We start from the raw sequence: 17,744 nt of genomic DNA on the forward strand, positions 1-17,744 counted from the left end.
TGCAAAGATGGCAGTCAGAATTTCTACTTCTGGATTGTTTAGTCAGACATTAATTAGAAATATGCACTTGGGCAAAAAGAATAATAAGCTCAGCTTTGATGCTCTATGATTTTGTAAAGCATCAATAATTATTGTTCTTGCCTTTGGCTGATGAGATGAGATGGTAATTAGTGCCTGCAAGGTCAGTTCCACCAAATATTTCTGGGAGCATTAACAAAGGAAAGAAAATTACAAAATTACAACAATTTTTAAATCTATACATGACTTCATCTGTTCCTACCTCGGATGTAATTATCTACCTCCTTTAAGACATATGCCTACAATGGGTGTCTGCAGAGCGAGTAAGAAGACAGAAGAGTTTGAGTTAGATGTGTCAAACAATGTTGGAAAGAACTGGCAACTTTAGAAGGCTGTTAAGCAAGCTAGGCCTAGAAAGGCATTGGTGCTGATAGAGGAAGATGCAACCTCTTGGGAGGATTAAATATGATAAACAGAAAAATATTCCATGAATTGAGAGAAACAGTGAAGAGTGCAATATTTGGAAGACGCAACTTCGAAATTACCTCTCATAAGTTTGTAAAATATAAAGCACTGATCCTGCTCGGCCTCACTGAAGTCAATGGAAGCAAGTTATTTTTCACATTTATTATTGGCAACAATGGAGAAGTCTTACCAGAAAAGCCATTGCACTGTAATTGGTGCTGTAATAGGAATGTAACACCACAGTAAAGTAGTGCCTCCAGTGGGTTCCTTGCTGCAAATGATACCTGCCAATATCTCAAAAATGTCTGATTAAGAAATATAGACATTATTTTTTCTAAAACTCCAATGAAATTGAAAATGCCTAATAAAGAAATTGAGGATTTTTGAAACCAATCTGATCTTCATCCTTACAACTGACAAGGGAAATAAAGAAGAGCTGTGAAATTCATCGAGAGACATATGTTAAAACTGCTCAATATGGGCAAAGTCCCGAAATAAAACAAGTCAGTTGCATTTGAAGAATTAAAGCAATAAATTTTGTCGGCATACTATCCGTACATATAGATCTCCAATCATCTTGTTAAGTATAGGTTGGTTCAATATAATTTTTTACATCAATTATATTCAACTCCTCAGAAATTAAAGAGATCAATTTGATTTCTTCAGATTTATGTTTTCAATGTTCTAAAGATGTAGGTACTTTTATGCATTCAACTTGGTTCCGTGATAAAGTTAAGGATTTTTTGGACACGATTTAAGGAACTTTTACAGAAGGTGTTAAAGATTCAATTACCCATGGATCCTACACTTTTTATTGGGTAATGTTAAAAAGTTGAGTTTAGTTTTGAGATTGACTAAGTATCAGGTTGCATTTTTAAGATTAGCAGTGGCTGTAGCATGGAAATGTGTAGCTATTACTTGGAAAGATGAGATTGATTTAGGATTACAGATTAGAGATGGCATATGGAGTTGAGGTCATACATTCCATTGGAAAAAATAATGCATAATTTACGAGACAATTATCTTTTTTTTCTAAAATGTGGAGCCCTTATTTGGACTATATGGGGTTAAAATGTTGAATTTCCTGGTGCCTGCTGTGATGGTGAGGCTTCGATCCATGGTGACTTAATCTATAACTCTGCTTAATGGTTTAAATCTCCATTCTTTTTTCCCACTTTGGGGTCGAGCCGGGGGAGGGAGGAGGGGGGGATTTGGGAGGGATGGAGGGTGGGGAAGGGGAGTATTTGTATTGTAATTAATTTTTTTTAAAGCATTCAATAAATACATAGATTTTGTCAGTGGATGGAGAATTAATATTGGACAGACAGATTTTTGCAAATATTTCATGTCTACATTGCACATTTGAGATCAAACAAACTGATTTGGAGAGAAAAAACGCAGCCCACAGTTAAAATTCTGTACCTTCAGCAATTTTATATCATTTGATATAAAAATATTAAAAAACTGCTTGATTCCGTCTCAGAAAATAAGTAAACAAGTGATTAAGCTTCTTGCTCATCCTGAGAGTTAATTATCTTATCACTACAAGAGTTCATTTCCAATTATCCGAAAACCACTTTACTAAAATTCCCAATTATCCACAAAAATGTTCGGCAGCGTCAAGACATCGCAGTTGAAGTTGATTTTTTTTTAACCTGCTATGCTCGTGGGATTCTGATGCACTGTTAATGCCAATTTGAATCCAATGTAGCTCTTGTGTACTCAAGTTGGACTATGACGCGGTGTCAGCATCATTTAAAATCCAATGGAGGTCTCAGGTACTCAGGTAAGACTCTGACACACCGTTAACACCATTTTAAACAGAGTTCTCGTTTAAGAATTAAACCTCATTTCTTGCTTGAAAAACTTTTGTTGTTGTTTTAACCGCTAATACAAGTATTATGCCAATGCTACTGGGCTGGGATCAAAATGGGGACCTCAGGCTCACGGGCAGTTTTGGCAACAGCAGTGGGGAGGTGTCAGGATTGTCGATGGCTGATACAAGTATTCTGCTGTTTAAACTAGGCTGCTTAAAGCCATTTCTCAGATATCTGGAAACTGCAGGTAACCAATACACGTCAGGTCCTGAGTGTTTTGGATAATTGGAAATGTACTGTACTTGATATTTTGTTTGAAACTGGTGCTTTTTTACTGTTTCAACCAATTTGGAGAAGTTGACTACTAATAAGTTGGTTGAAATGATGAAAGTTTTCTGCAGAATTTCATTGCCCAAAGTTAATGTAAATTATATTGTTATTTAATTTGAGAATACAGGTATCAGGTAAAATTTTGTAAACCTTGTTTGTATTTAAAAATTCCACCAAGGCATTCCATTTCTTAACTCATGTTTTCCTGCAAGAATCTGCACATACCTCTTGAGACAAACTACAATAACCAAGCCATAAAAATAATTCTCAAAAAATGGAAGAGTTTATGATTAACTTTTGAAGATGGCACAGCAATGGAATCATGCACATTCCGTGTTTCATTATATTTTTCTCCTTTATGTCATTTGCCTTTAGACTTCTCACCTCCAAAACCTATTTGTTTTAATTTCACCATAAATATTCAAAAAATATAATTTCCTATATCTTAAACTAAAACTAACATATAGATTTCAGAAGAAACATTTGCTGTTTCACTGAAGATCTGGAAGCTAAGACCAAAATAAAGAAAATTATTCCACTGACCTAACAAAGCAAAATTTAGAGAACTAATTACCAACTGCATATTTCAAAGCATGAGACAGAAAGGAGAATTCCCACTTAGGCATATATGAAAAGTCACATGGACTTCTGCCTTAAGTTCAATTTGTGCTTCCAGTCGTCAAGACTCCAAAGTGCAAAGCCTTAAAAGTAACCCCTTGTCGGTTAACTGATTAGTGTAATAATTTACATTCAGGTTTACATTTCCAGACAAGGTAGCCTCATTTCAAACTCCTCAAGAAATTCAAATTTATTTAATTCCAATTAGAGGGAGTAAAAATGACTTTATGGGTATAATTACACTATATTTTTAATTTGTAGCTTCCTGAGATATAAACAGGTACCATGCACATTTTAATTATATACTAAATTATTGGAAGAACAGAAATCTCTCACTAACCAACATGGAATTCAGAGGCCTGGCTGAAATTTGAGAAAATCCCCAACATTTAAGATTGGAAATCCACTCACAATCCCATGTCAGGATTTATGAGCCCATTCACGTGAATGTAGGTTTTATGACTGCAAGGAATAAAATAAATAATAAGGTATATTACAATTATTTTTAACATATGTGTTTAAAGGAATTTTTAATGTTAAAGGCCTTTGAAATTTATTAATGGTCCTTAAAATGTTTTTTTATTTTAATTTATTGAAATAGTGAAATAAATTTATTTCATTTTTAAAGGCTTCTGAATGTTTCTGAACCTCAGGGAATGTGGCTTTAACTTCAAAGGTTTACTCAGCAGTCTTGAGGCCTGTCCAACCATATTGCCAAATTTGGTCACCAATTATCCGAAAACCACTTTACTAAAATTCCCAAACATACCTCACCAATCTAATCTAGGAGCTTTTGTTCAACAAATTCATTTTTCAGATATGCCAAAGAAAATTACATGAGCGACAAATGACAAATGTGGGTGGCAAACTGCCAATCAGTAATTTATTAGAGTATAATGTTGCACAAACAAAATCAAAAATAGAAAATGTTGGAAGCGCTCATCAGTTCAGCTAGCCCCTGTAAAAAAAAAAGAAGGTAATATGTCAGGTCCAAGAACTGGAAAAGAAAAAAAATGTTTGTTTCAAGTTACAAAGAAAATGGGGAAAAAATGGATAGACCAAAGAGAATAGCTCTGACAGGGTTGAGGTGAGCTGTTGAGGAAGTTAACTGAGTGACAGGTTGGTGACAACTAACAAAGGAAAATAAAAGTTAATACTTGTTAAATGTAGAGCTGTAAAAATATATATACCCAGCTGATCGGGCCATGTTAATGCAGAGAGAATATACTGAGTGATGTACTATTAATCTAGGTTACACTGAATCTCATATTAACAGTGCAGGAAGCACAGATGGTTCAGAATGGGAGGAGGATATAGAATTAAACTGCAAGGTAGTTCAAGTTTAGGGTTATCCCTGCAGATTGAACCTGGGTGTGATGCAAAAACTACATTTGGTTTCTTCAATATTGAAGAGACCACATTGTGAATGCTACTTCAAACACACTTTCAAATCACTAAGAATGTTGAACCAACTGAAATAACATAGACATAATACATATTCTATTGAACATGATAACCCGAGGAACACCATGCAACATTGTTGAATTTTCATACCTGGCAGAGATATTCTTTTCAGGAAAAAATCCAACCCAATTGTTTGCTTGTATTGTTTTCCAAAAGCTTCCTGTGCAAAACGCATCGCTAAAGAAGTCTGCAATAGAAATACATTCATCTTAAGACACATTCTCAAAGGAATTGTGAAGGGGAATATGATATGGTATTCCCTCAGACCTTGAGGGAGACTAGTGTAGAAATTGCAGGGGCCCTAGCTGATATATTCAAAATGTCCTTAGCCATAGGTGGGGTGCCAGAGGATTGGAGGTTAGCTTATGTTGTCCCATTGTTTAAAAAAGGTTCAAAAAATAAACTAGGTAATTATAAGCTGGTGAGCCTGACGTCAGTAGTAGTTAAATTATTGGATTGAGTATGAGAGCCAGGATATATTTTCAGATTTCAGATTTATTGTCAAAGAACATACTTGATACCACATACAAACCTGAGATTCCTTTTTCCTGCGGGCACAGCAGAATTACCACTAATTGGTAGTGCAAAAAATAAACTGTACATAGCATAAAACATGTAACCAAACAAGAACTGTAAACAACCTGACTGTGCAATACAGAGAGAACAAAAAGATAATCAATAAAGTGCACAAGTCTTTAAATGAGTCTCTAATTGAGTTTGTCATTGAGGAGTCTGATGGTGGAGGAGTAACAGCTGTTCCTGAACTTGATGGTGTGACTCTTGTGATACCTATACCTCTTTCCTGATGGCAGCACCAAGAACTAAGCGTGTGCTGAGTGGTGATGGAATTTGATGATTGCTGCTGCTCTCCGATTGCAGCATTTCCTGTGGATGTAGTCAATAGTGGGGGAGGCTTTTGCCTGTGATGTCCTTGACTGTGTCTACTACCTTTTGGAGAGCTGTATGCTCAGAGGTATTGGCATTTCTATACCAGACCATGATGCAGCCAGTCAGTACCCTTTCTACCACACCTCTGTTGAAATTTCCCAGGGTTTATGATACCAAACCGACACAAACTCCTGAGGAAGTAGAGGTGTTGATACATTGTCTTCACGATTACATAGGTATTTGGACAACATGAGCTTTGTGCATGGTAGGTTGTGTTTAACGAATCTTGTTTTTTGAGGAGGTTACCAAGAAGGTAGATGAAGGAAAGGCTGTGGAATTTAGTAAAGTCTTTGACAAGGTCCTACATGGGAGGTTAGTTCAGAAGGTTATGACACTAGGTATCCATGGAGAGGTTGTAAACTGGATTTGTAATTAGCTGTATGGGAGAAAACAGAAAATGGTAGTGGATGATTGCTTCTCAGACAGAAGACCTGTGACTAGTATGCCTCAGGAATCTGTGTTAGGACCATTGTTGTTTGTTGAATGATCTGGATCATAATGTGGTAAAATGGATCAGCAAATTTGGTGATGACACAAAGACAGGAAGTGCTGTGGACAGAGAGAAAGATTTTCAAAGCTCGCAGAGGGATCTGGACCAACTGAGAGAATGGGCCAAAAAACAGCAATAGAATTTAATGCAAACAAAGGTGATGGATTTTGTAAGGGCAAACCAAGGTAGGACATACACAGTAAAAGTTAGGACACTGAGAAGACAGAGGATCAGAGAGATCTGGGAATAGAGATACATTGTTTCCTGAAGGTGGCATTGCAGGTGGACAAGATTGTAAAAAGAGCTTTTGGCATCTTAGTATAGGCATTGGGATATTATGTTGAAGTTATTTAAGAATTGGTGAGGCCAAATTTGGAATATTGTATGTAGTTCTGGTCGCCTAACTACAGGAAGGATATCAATAAGATTGAAAGAGCGCAGAGAATATTTACTAGTATGTTGCCAAGTCTTCAGGAGTTGGGTTACAGGGAAAGATTAAATGGTGAGGACTTTATTCGCTGGAGTGAGTAGAGAATTGATAGAGGTTTACAAGATTATGAGAGGTATAGACAGAGTGAATGCAAATAGGTTTTTTCCACTTAGATTCGGGGAGATAAATGCAAGAGGTCACAGTTTTAAGCTGAAATGGGAAAGGTTTAGGTGGAACATTAAGGCAAAATTCTTCACTCAAAGAGTGGTGGAAATGTGGAATGGGCTGCCATTTGATGTAGAGAATGTGTGCTCAATCTTGAGTTTTAAGAATAAATTAGATAGATACATGGATGGAAGAGGTCTGGAGGGTTGTGGACTGGGAGCATGTCAATGGGACTAGCAAAATAATGATCGGCACAAACTAGAAGGGCTGAATAGCCTGTTTTCTGTGGTGTAGCATTCTATGGAAGAACAGAAACAAGATATAGGTTTTAAAAGAGAAAGAGGATGCCAAGTTAAGTTTATTATCATCCAACTGCACAAGTATAAGGCAATGAAATAGCATTCTCTGGTCCTTGGTTCAAAACATGCAGACACACAACCAAAAATAATGCACATACAGACAAACAATATATGTGCGGGACAAGTATTCTTATATACAAATAAATAAATATTGTTTTGTAAATAGGAGAGTGTCAGTTGGTTTGTGTGAGCAGTTCCTTTGGTCGTTCAGCATTCTTACTTCCTGTGGGAAGAAACTGTCTCTCAGCATGGCGATGCTGGCTCTGATACTCCTGTATCTCTTTCCTGACGGTGGTAGCTGAGAAATATAGTGTAACTATACCCATAAAGTCATTTTTATTCCCTCTAATTGGAATTAAATAAATTTGAATTTCTTGAGGAGTTTGAAATGAGCTGAGAAATGCTGAGATAACGTTGATGGAGGGGAGGGAGACCACAGTGATCCTCTCTGTCACTCTTAGGGTCCTGTGGATTGCCTCCAATCCATATCTCTGCAGCACTGTACCTACCACACAGCAACGCAGCTGGCTAGGAGTTCTTGATAAAGATTGTATAGATGTAGAATATTGATATGATGGTCGCAGGTAGCCTTGCTTGCTTCAGTCTTCTCATGAGGTGCCATTGCTGTTTTGCTTTCCTGACAAGTGAGGAAATGTGTGTCCACAATAGGTAACTAGTTAACTGGACTCCAAGGAATTTGGTGCTCACTACTCTCTACACTACAAAGTTATTGATTTGTAGTGGAAGGTGAATGCTGCCAGTCCTCCTGAGGTCCATGATCATCTTCTTTGTTTTGTCCACATTGACACTCAGTTTGTTACTCTTGCACCTTAATCACGATACCTTCCACCTCTTCTCTGCAGTGCAATTCATTGTTGTTGCTTATGATGCCATCTTCTGTTATATCATCTGCAAACGATAACTCTGTTGATGCAGATGTAGGACAGTTGTGTGAACAGGAGTGGGCTGAGGACCCAGCCCTGAGGTAGACCAGTACTCAGTGTGACGGTGCTCAACATTCTGCTATCGACCCAGACAGACTGTGGTCTTTCCATTAGGAAGTCCAAAATCTAGTGGAGTGTTGAGTCCCAGTAAGGACAACTTTTCCACCAGCCTATGGGGAATTATCATATAAAACGCCAAGCTGAAGTCAATGAACAGCAGCCTGGGATATGAGGCATTGTTCTCCAGGTGGGTCTTTAGCCCAGTGATTCTCAACCTTTTTCTTTCCACTCACATACCACTTTAAGTAACCCCTTTGCCTAGGTGCTCTGTGATTAGTAAGGGATTGCTTAAGGTGGTATGTGGGTGGAAAGAAAAAGTTTGAAAACCACTGTTTTAATCATCCCTAATTGGCTTATTATGTGCACAGTTTCATAACTCCAAAGGAAATGGGCCAATGACAATTTTTCTCAAGCAAAATATTTCATTATCAATTGGGTCTAGACCAGTGATTCTCAACCTTCCCTTTCCACCCATAAACCACCTTAAACAATCCCTTACTAATCACAGAGCACCTATGGCATAGGGAATACTTAAAGTGGTATGTGAGTGGAAAGTAAAAGATTGAGAACCACTGTATTAGATTGAAGAGGGCATGGCCTGGGTGGTGGAGGTCTTTGAGGATAGATGCTGCTTTTTTAAGACACCACCTCATGTATATGTCCTCGGTGGAGTGAAGTTTGGTGTCTGCGATGTTGCAAGCTGAGTTACAACCCTCTAGAGTTTTTTCTTGTTCTGAGAGTTGGCGCCTCCATACCAGTCGGTGATGCAACCAGCCAGAATATTCTCCACGGTATACCTGTAGAAGTTTTTGGTGGCATATCGAATCTCATAAAACACCTCACAAAGTATAGCTTCTAGTGAGCCTTCTTCATGACTGCATCAACATGGAGGCTCCAGGACAGGTCCGCGGAGATGTTGGCACCCAGGAATTTTAAGTTCTTGACCCTCTCCACGACTAAGCTCTCAATGAGGATTGGGTCGTGTTTTCCTGACTTCCTCCTGAAGTCCACAATTATCTCCTAGGTTTTGCTAACTTTGAGCACATGTTGTTGCCATGATAACAAGCTGCTCTGTCTCCCTCCTGTCCACTTCTTCATTGCCGTTTGTGATTCTGCTAGTCGAGTAGTTTGCTAAACACGCATCCTTGAGATGCATCTGCGTTGATAATCAGTGAGGAGGAGACATTGTTTCCAATTCATACTGATTGTGGTCCTCTGATGAGGGTCAAGGATTCAGTTGCAGAGAGGGGTGCAGAGTCCCAGATTTTTTATCTTCTTGATCAGCACTGAGGGAATAATCGTTTGAAGGCTGAGCTGTAGTTGATGAAGAGCAGCCCTATGTATAAGTTGCTTTTTTTGAGGTGATCCAGAGCTGAGTGGAGAGCCAGCCATATTGCGTCTGCTGTGGAACGATTGTGACCATAGGCAAATTGCAGTGGGTCCAGACTTTTGCTTAGGTTCATACTCTGGCCATGACCAGAGTATTTCATTACTGTAGAAGTTAGTGCTACTGGGCGATAGTTGTTGATGCAGCTCACACTACTCTTCTTGGGCACCGGGATAATTGATGCCCTTTTGAAGTGGGGGGAAGCCTCTGACTGCAGCAATGAGAGGTTGAAATTGTCTGTAAACACTCTGGCCGGTTGGTTGGCACAGATTTTCAGTATCCTGCCAGGTACACCATCAGGGCCTGATACGTTGTGAGGGTTCACCCTCTTGAATTATGTTCTGACATCATTCTCAGAGACAGCTATCACAGGGTCCTCAGCCTTTGTGGTTTTCAAATATTTTCACATACCACTTTAAGTAACCCCTTTGCCTAGGTGCTCTGTGATTAGTAAGGGATTACTTAAGGTGGTATGTGAGTAGAAAGAAAAAGTTTGAAACTACTCTTTTAATCATACCTAATTGACTCATTATGTGTAAAGTTTCAAAACTCCAAAGGAAATGGGCCAATGACAATTTTTCTCAAGCAAAGTATTTCAGTCACAATTGAGTCTGAGCAGTGATTCTCAACCGTCACTTCCCACGCACATACCACCTTACGCAATCCCTTACTAATCACAGAGCACCAATGGCATAGGGATCACATAGAGTGGTGTGTGAGTGGAAAGAAAAAAGGTTGAGAACCAATGCTCTAATACCATTGCAAAAAAGATACAGGAGCCTAAAGACTAGCACCCAGTGGCACAAGGGCAGCTCCTTCCCTGCTGCCAGCAGATTGCTGAATAATCAATGAACCATAGGCACTGCCTTACATTTCACGTACTATTTTGTTTTAATTGTTGTATGGTGGCGTATATGAATGTTTGCACTAAGATGCTGCTTCAAAATACCAAATTTCGTGACTTGTTCATGACATTAAATTCTGATTCTGATAATTGCATGCATTAATTTACTGCACGGAGAGATATAATAAATATAAAAGATACTTAGAAATTAAATATTCACACATGCAGCAGTGCAAGATTAAAACTGCTGTTTCAGCAGTGTAGACTGTTTTTTGATCATTATAAGGATAATAATGGGAGGTTCAAAAGCCTGAGAAATGGGAGAAAAAGCTGTTCTTGAGTCAAGAGGTACTGAACATCAGGTGATGTGAGAAGGGGGAGGAATGGAAGAGAAAATGGGGAAGGGAGAGAGAGAGGATGAAGGAAAGGAGAGAGATTGGAGAAGGGAGAGAGGATGAAGTGAGAGTGGATGGGTGGTGGGAGAGAGTGGATGGGTGGTGGGAGAGAGTGGATGGGTGGTGGGAGAGAGTGGATGGGTGGTGGGAGAGAGTGGATGGGTGGTGGGAGAGAGTGGATGGGTGGTGGGAGAGAGTGGATGGGTGGTGGGAGAGAGTGGATGGGTGGTGGGAGAGAGTGGATGGGTGGTGGGAGAGAGTGGATGGGTGGTGGGAGAGAGTGGATGGGTGGTGGGAGAGAGTGGATGGGTGGTGGGAGAGAGTGGATGGGTGGTGGGAGAGAGTGGATGGGTGGTGGGAGAGAGTGGATGGGTGGTGGGAGAGAGTGGATGGGTGGTGGGAGAGAGTGGATGGGTGGTGGGAGAGAGTGGATGGGTGGTGGGAGAGAGTGGATGGGTGGTGGGAGAGAGTGGATGGGTGGTGGGAGAGAGTGGATGGGTGGTGGGAGAGAGTGGATGGGTGGTGGGAGAGAGTGGATGGGTGGTGGGAGAGAGTGGATGGGTGGTGGGAGAGAGTGGATGGGTGGTGGGAGAGAGTGGATGGGTGGTGGGAGAGAGTGGATGGGTGGTGGGAGAGAGTGGATGGGTGGTGGGAGAGAGTGGATGGGTGGTGGGAGAGAGTGGATGGGGTGGGAGAGAGTGGATGGGTGGTGGGAGAGAGTGGATGGGTGGTGGGAGAGAGTGGATGGGTGGTGGGAGAGAGTGGATGGGTGGAGGGAGAGTGGATGGGTGGAGGGAGAGAGTGGATGGGTGGAGGGAGAGAGTGGATGGGTGGAGGGAGAGAGAATGGGAGGAGGGACAGAGAATGGGGATGGGAGAGGATAGAGGAAGAGAGAGGATGGGGACAAGAGGATGGGAGGGAGAGAGGATACGAGAGGATAGAGACAATGGGAAGGAGAGACTAATTAAAGAGAGGGGAGAGAGGAAAGGGAGAGAGAGAATGGGGAGGGAGAGGATAGAAGAGAGAGTATGCGAACAAGAGGATGGGAGGGAGAGAGGATATGAGAGGATAGAAAGAGAGGGGAGAGAGAGAGAGAATGGGGAGGGAGAGGATAGAGGAAGAGAGAGTATGGGAACAAGAGGATGGGAGGAAGAGAGGATATGAGAGGATAGAAAGAGAGGGGAGAGAGGAAAGGGATAGAAAGAATGGGGAGGGAGAGGATGGTAAGGCAGAGAGAGGATGGGGAGAAAGAGAGAGAATGGGGAGGAAGAGGATGGTAAGCCAAAGAGAGGATGGGGAGAAAGAGAGAGAATGGGGAGGGAGAGGATGGTAAGGCAGAGAGAGGATGGGGAGAAAGAGAGAGGATGGGGAGGGAGAAGGCATGGGGAGAAAAAGGATGGGAAGAGAGAATAAAGTCAAGTTTATTATCATTTGATTGCACAAGTGCAACCTGTCGAAACAGCATTCTCTGGACCTCACTGCAAAGCATGCAGATACACCACACATAACATACATACAGACAAAAAATTGCATTTGCAGGACAAGTATATCATCTATTCAAAGAAAATAAATAAATCCTGCTTCATGACCATGAGAGACTTGGATGCTGAGTGTGAGCAATGCCTTTGGCTGTTGGGAGGTTGAAGGAGAGGGAGGATGAGGGAGGGGAAGATGGGAGAGGGGAGGGGAGGAGAGGGGGGAGAGTGGGGGGAGAGAGAGGGGAAAGAGAGGGGAGAGAGAGAGAGAGAGAGAGAGAGAGAGAGATGGGGTAGAGAGGAGAGGGGGTTGAAGTTGGACAGGTAGGTGATGTTGGAGAGACTGGTGGAGGAGTTGTTGGGGGACAGTTGGTGGAGGAGTTGTTGGTGGACAGTGGTGGAGGGGTGGTTGGGAGACGTAGAGGTTATTGGAGGGACAGGTGGTGGGGGGTTATGAGATGACAGGTGATGGTGTGGTTGTAGGAAGACAGGTTGTTAAAGCAACAGGTAGTGGGAGGATGTTGGGCAGGCAAGCAGAGGTTCTTGAGAGACATGTGGTGGAGGGGATGTTGAGGGGGCAGGCAGTTGAGTTGGTGTGGGGGACAAATAGCAGAGGGGATATTGGGGAACAAATGGTGGAGGGATTGTAGTAGGATAAGTGGTGGATGGGTTGTTGTTGAGTACAGGTATTGGAGAGGTTCTTGAGTGACAGATGGTTGAGGAATTGTTGGGGAGGAGAGGTGATGGAGGGGTTATAGGGTTACAGGTGGTGGAGGGCTTGTTGGGTAGACAGCGTGTTGAGGGGTTGTTGTGGAAATGCGGTGTTGAGGGGTTGTTGGGGATTTGTTGGGGAGACAGGTGGTGGAGAGGTTTTTAGGGGGATAGGTGGTGAAGAGGTTGTAGGGGACAGGTGGTGGAAGGTTGTTGGGGAGACGTGGTGTTAAGAGGTTATTGGGAAGACAGGTGGTGGAGGGGTTGTTGGGGAGACAGGTGGTGGAGAGGTTTGTAGGGGACAGGTGGTGGAGAGGTTTGTAGAGAGACAAATGGTGGAGAGGTTGTTGGGGAGATGGGGTGTTAAGGGTTGTTGGGGAGACAGCTGGTGGAGGGTTTGTTGGGGAGATGGGGTGTTAAGGGGTTGTTGGGGAGACAGGTGGTGGAGAGGTTGTTGGGGAGACGGGGTGTTAAGAGTTGTTGGGGAGACAGGTGGTGGAGAGGTTGTTGGGGAGACGTGGTGTTAAGAGGTTATTGGGAAGACAGGTGGTGGAGGGGTTGTTGGGGAGACAGGTGGTGGAGAGGTTTGTAGGGGACAGGTGGTGGAGAGGTTTGTAGGGAGACAAATGGTGGAGAGGTTGTTGGGGAGATGGGGTGTTAAGGGTTGTTGGGGAGACAGCTGGTGGAGGGTTTGTTGGGGAGATGGGGTGTTAAGGGGTTGTTGGGGAGACAGGTGGTGGAGAGGTTGTTGGGGAGACGGGGTGTTAAGAGTTGTTGGGGAGACAGGTGGTGGAGAGGTTGTTGGGGAGACGGGGTGTTAAGGGTTGTTGGGGAGACAGGTGGTGGAGAGGGTGTTGGGGAGACGGGGTGTTAAGGGTTGTTGGGGAGACAGGTGGTGGAGGGGTTGTTGGGGAGACGGGGTGTTAAGGGTTGTTGGGGAGACAGGTGGTGGAGGGGTTGTTGGGGAGATGGGGTGTTAAGGGTTGTTGGGGAGACAGGTGGTGGAGGGGTTGTTGGGGAGACAGGTGGTGGAGGGGTTGTTGGGGAGTTGGGGTGTTAAGGGTTGTTGGGGAGACAGGTGGTGGAGGGGTTGTTGGGGAGATGGGGTGTTAAGGGTTGTTGGGGAGATAGGTGGTGGAGAGGTTATTGGGGAGACAGGGTGTTAAGGGTTGTTGGGGAGATAGGTGGTGGAGTGGTTGTTGGGGAGACGGGGTGTTAAGGGTTGTTGGGGAGATAGGTGGTGGAGAGGTTGTTGGGGAGACGGGGTGTTAAGGGTTGTTGGGGAGACAGGTGGTGGAGGGGTTGTTGGGGAGACGGGGTGTTAAGGGTTGTTGGGGAGACAGGTGGTGGAGGGGTTGTTGGAGAGATGGGTTGTTAAGGGTTGTTGGGGAGACAGGTGGTGGAGGGGTTGTTGGGGAGACAGGTGGTGGAGAGGTTGTTGGGGAGACGGGGTGTTAAAGGTTGTTGGGGAGACAGGTGGTGGAGGGGGTGTTGGGGAGACAGGTGGTGGAGAGGTTGTTGGGGAGACGGGGTGTTAAGGGTTGTTGGGGAGACAGGTGGTGGAGGGGTTGTTGGGGAGATGGGGTGTTAAGGGTTGTTGGGGAGACAGGTGGTGGAGGGGTTGTTGGGGAGACGGGGTGTTAAGGGTTGTTGGGGAGACAGGTGGTGGAGGGGTTGTTGGGGAGACAGGTGGTGGAGATGTTGTTGGGGAGATGGGGTGTTAAGGGTTGTTGGGGAGACAGGTGGTGAAGGGGTTGTTGGGGAGACAGGTGGTGGAGGGGTTGTTGGGGAGATGGGGTGTTAAGGGTTGTTGGGGAGACAGGTGTTGGAGGGGTTGTTGGAGAGATGGGGTGTTAAGGGTTGTTGGGGAGACAGGTGGTGGAGGGGTTGTTGGGGAGACAGGTGGTGGAGAGGTTGTTGGGGAGACGGGGTGTTAAGGGTTGTTGGGGAGACAGGTGGTGGAGGGGTTGTTGGGGAGACAGGTGGTGGAGGGGTTGTTTGGGAGATGGGGTGTTAAGGGTTGTTGGGGAGACAGGTGGTGGAGGGGTTGTTGGGGAGACAGGTGGTGGAGAGGTTGTTGGGGAGACAGGTGGTGGAGGAGTTGTTGGGGAGACAGGTGGTGGAGAGGATGTTGGGGAGACAGGGTGTTAAGGGTTGTTGGGGAGACAGGTGGTGGAGGGGTTGTTGGGGAGACAGGTGGTGGAGAGGTTGTTGGGGAGACGGGGTGTTAAGGGTTGTTGGGGAGACAGGTGGTGGAGGGGTTGTTGGTGAGATGGGGTATTAAGGGTTGTTGGGGAGACGGGGTGTTAAGGGTTGTTGGGGAGACAGGTGGTGGAGGGGTTGTTGGGGAGACAGGTGGTGGAGAGGTTGTTGGGGAGACAGGTGGTGGAGGGGTTGTTGGGGAGATGGGGTGTTAAAGGTTGTTGGGGAGATGGGGTGTTAAGGGTTGTTGGGGAGATAGGTGGTGGAGAGGTTGTTGGGGAGACGGGTTGTTAAGGGTTGTTGGGGAGACAGGTGGTGGAGGGGTTGTTGGGGAGATGGGGTGTTAAGGGTTGTTGGGGAGACGGGGTGTTAAGGGTTGTTGGGGAGATAGGTGGTGGAGAGGTTGTTGGGGAGATGTGGTGTTAAAGGTTGTTGGGGAGACAGGTGGTGGAGGGGTTGTTGGTGATATGGGGTATTAAGGGTTGTTGGGGAGACGCGGTGTTAAGGGTTGTTGGGGAGATAGGTGGTGGAGAGGTTGTTGGGGAGGCGGGGTGTTAAGGGTTGTTGGGGAGACAGGTGGTGGAGGGGTTGTTGGGGAGATGGGGTGTTAAGGGTTGTTGGGGAGACGGGGTGTTAAGGGTTGTTGGGGAGATAGGTGGTGGAGAGGTTGTTGGGGAGATGGGGTGTTAAGGGTTGTTGGGGAGACAGGTGGTGGAGGGGTTGTTGGGGAGACGGGGTGTTAAGGGTTGTTGGGGAGACGGGGTGTTAAGGGTTGTTGGGGATATAGGTGGTGGAGAGGTTGTTGGGGAGATGGGGTGTTAAGGGTTGTTGGGGAGACAGGTGGTGGAGGGGTTGTTGGGGAGACGGGGTGTTAAGGGTTGTTGGGGAGACAGGTGGTGGAGGGGTTGTTGGGGAGACAGGTGGTGGAGAGGTTGTTGGGGAGACGGGGTGTTAAGGGTTGTTGGGGAGACAGGTGGTGGAGGGGTTGTTGGGGAGACAGGTGGTGGAGGGGTTGTTTGGGAGATGGGGTGTTAAGGGTTGTTGGGGAGACAGGTGGTGGAGGGGTTGTTGGGGAGACAGGTGGTGGAGAGGTTGTTGGGGAGACAGGTGGTGGAGGAGTTGTTGGGGAGACAGGTGGTGGAGAGGATGTTGGGGAGACAGGGTGTTAAGGGTTGTTGGGGAGACAGGTGGTGGAGGGGTTGTTGGGGAGACAGGTGGTGGAGAGGTTGTTGGGGAGACGGGGTGTTAAGGGTTGTTGGGGAGACAGGTGGTGGAGGGGTTGTTGGTGAGATGGGGTATTAAGGGTTGTTGGGGAGACGGGGTGTTAAGGGTTGTTGGGGAGACAGGTGGTGGAGGGGTTGTTGGGGAGACAGGTGGTGGAGAGGTTGTTGGGGAGACAGGTGGTGGAGGGGTTGTTGGGGAGATGGGGTGTTAAAGGTTGTTGGGGAGATGGGGTGTTAAGGGTTGTTGGGGAGATAGGTGGTGGAGAGGTTGTTGGGGAGACGGGGTGTTAAGGGTTGTTGGGGAGACAGGTGGTGGAGGGGTTGTTGGGGAGATGGGGTGTTAAGGGTTGTTGGGGAGACGGGGTGTTAAGGGTTGTTGGGGAGATAGGTGGTGGAGAGGTTGTTGGGGAGATGGGGTGTTAAAGGTTGTTGGGGAGACAGGTGGTGGAGGGGTTGTTGGTGAGATGGGGTATTAAGGGTTGTTGGGGAGACGGGGTTTTAAGGGTTGTTGGGGAGATAGGTGGTGGAGAGGTTGTTGGGGAGACGAGGTGTTAAGGGTTGTTGGGGAGACAGGTGGTGGAGGGGTTGTTGGGGAGATGGGGTGTTAAGGGTTGTTGGGGAGACGGGGTGTTAAGGGTTGTTGGGGAGATAGGTGGTGGAGAGGTTGTTGGGGAGATGGGGTGTTAAGGGTTGTTGGGGAGACAGGTGGTGGAGGGGTTGTTGGGGAGACGGGGTGTTAAGGGTTGTTGGGGAGATAGGTGGTGGAGAGGTTGTTGGGGAGATGGGGTGTTAAGGGTTGTTGGGGAGACAGGTGGTGGAGGGGTTGTTGGGGAGACGGGGTGTTAAGGGTTGTTGGGGAGACAGGTGGTGGAGGGGTTGTTGGGGAGACAGGTGGTGGAGAGGTTGGGGAGATGGGGTGTTAAGGGTTGTTGGGGAGATAGGTGGTGGAGTGGTTGTTGGGGAGACGGGGTGTTGAGGGGTTGTAGGGGCACAGGTACAGGGTGTTGGGGAGACAGGGGGGAACGGGAAAGGGGAGGGCTGGAGGCGGAGGAGGGATGGGGAGCGCCGAGTCAGGGGGATCCATTGTGCAGGGGGAGGATGGCGAGGCGCGGAGCAGCATCGTCGCCATTCACCTTCCCTGAAGCGCCGTCCCCTAAGATGACGATCTTCAGCTGGCGGTCTTGAATTTCATCCTCGGAGTCGGACATGTCTCCGGGCCGCTCGCCTTTCCGAGTCCGCGTTAGGTCCCGGATCTATTCCGGGATCCGCTCCGGATCCCAGTTCGGGGTCAGATGCAGATCCAGTCCGGGTTCCGGTCAGGGCCCCTCGTTCCTGTCGCTTTCACCGCCGCCGTTGCCAGGAGCCGTTTGCATCAACAGGGGAAGAGCCAGGGGGGGGG

General features: G+C 45.7%; 1 protein-coding gene across 15 annotated transcripts in view; it reads right to left on the reverse strand.

Moving 5' to 3' along the window:
* The window catches only part of rab28 (RAB28, member RAS oncogene family), a 276,189-nt gene that overhangs the window by 167,016 nt on the left and 91,429 nt on the right, over positions 1-17,744 (reverse strand). For 6 of the 15 annotated variants that reach the window (XR_011353966.1, XR_011353964.1, XR_011353965.1 and 3 more), the window contains exons 1-2: positions 17,479-17,727; positions 4,803-4,899 (exon numbers count right to left, since the gene is read on the reverse strand). Coding sequence is in view for 9 of the 15 variants with exons in the window: in XM_069925999.1 (XP_069782100.1) it covers positions 4,803-4,899; positions 17,479-17,553 (172 nt within the window). In the remaining 6 variants the exon portion in view is untranslated. Of the gene's footprint in view, positions 1-673; positions 4,207-4,802; positions 4,900-17,478; positions 17,729-17,744 lie in introns of those variants that run through there. The other 9 variants (XM_069926004.1, XM_069926005.1, XM_069926006.1 and 6 more) reach the window with 4 other exon arrangements.

The sequence above is a fragment of the Narcine bancroftii genome, chromosome 3 (assembly GCF_036971445.1).
Source record: "Narcine bancroftii isolate sNarBan1 chromosome 3, sNarBan1.hap1, whole genome shotgun sequence".
Lineage (NCBI taxonomy): Eukaryota > Metazoa > Chordata > Chondrichthyes > Torpediniformes > Narcinidae > Narcine > Narcine bancroftii.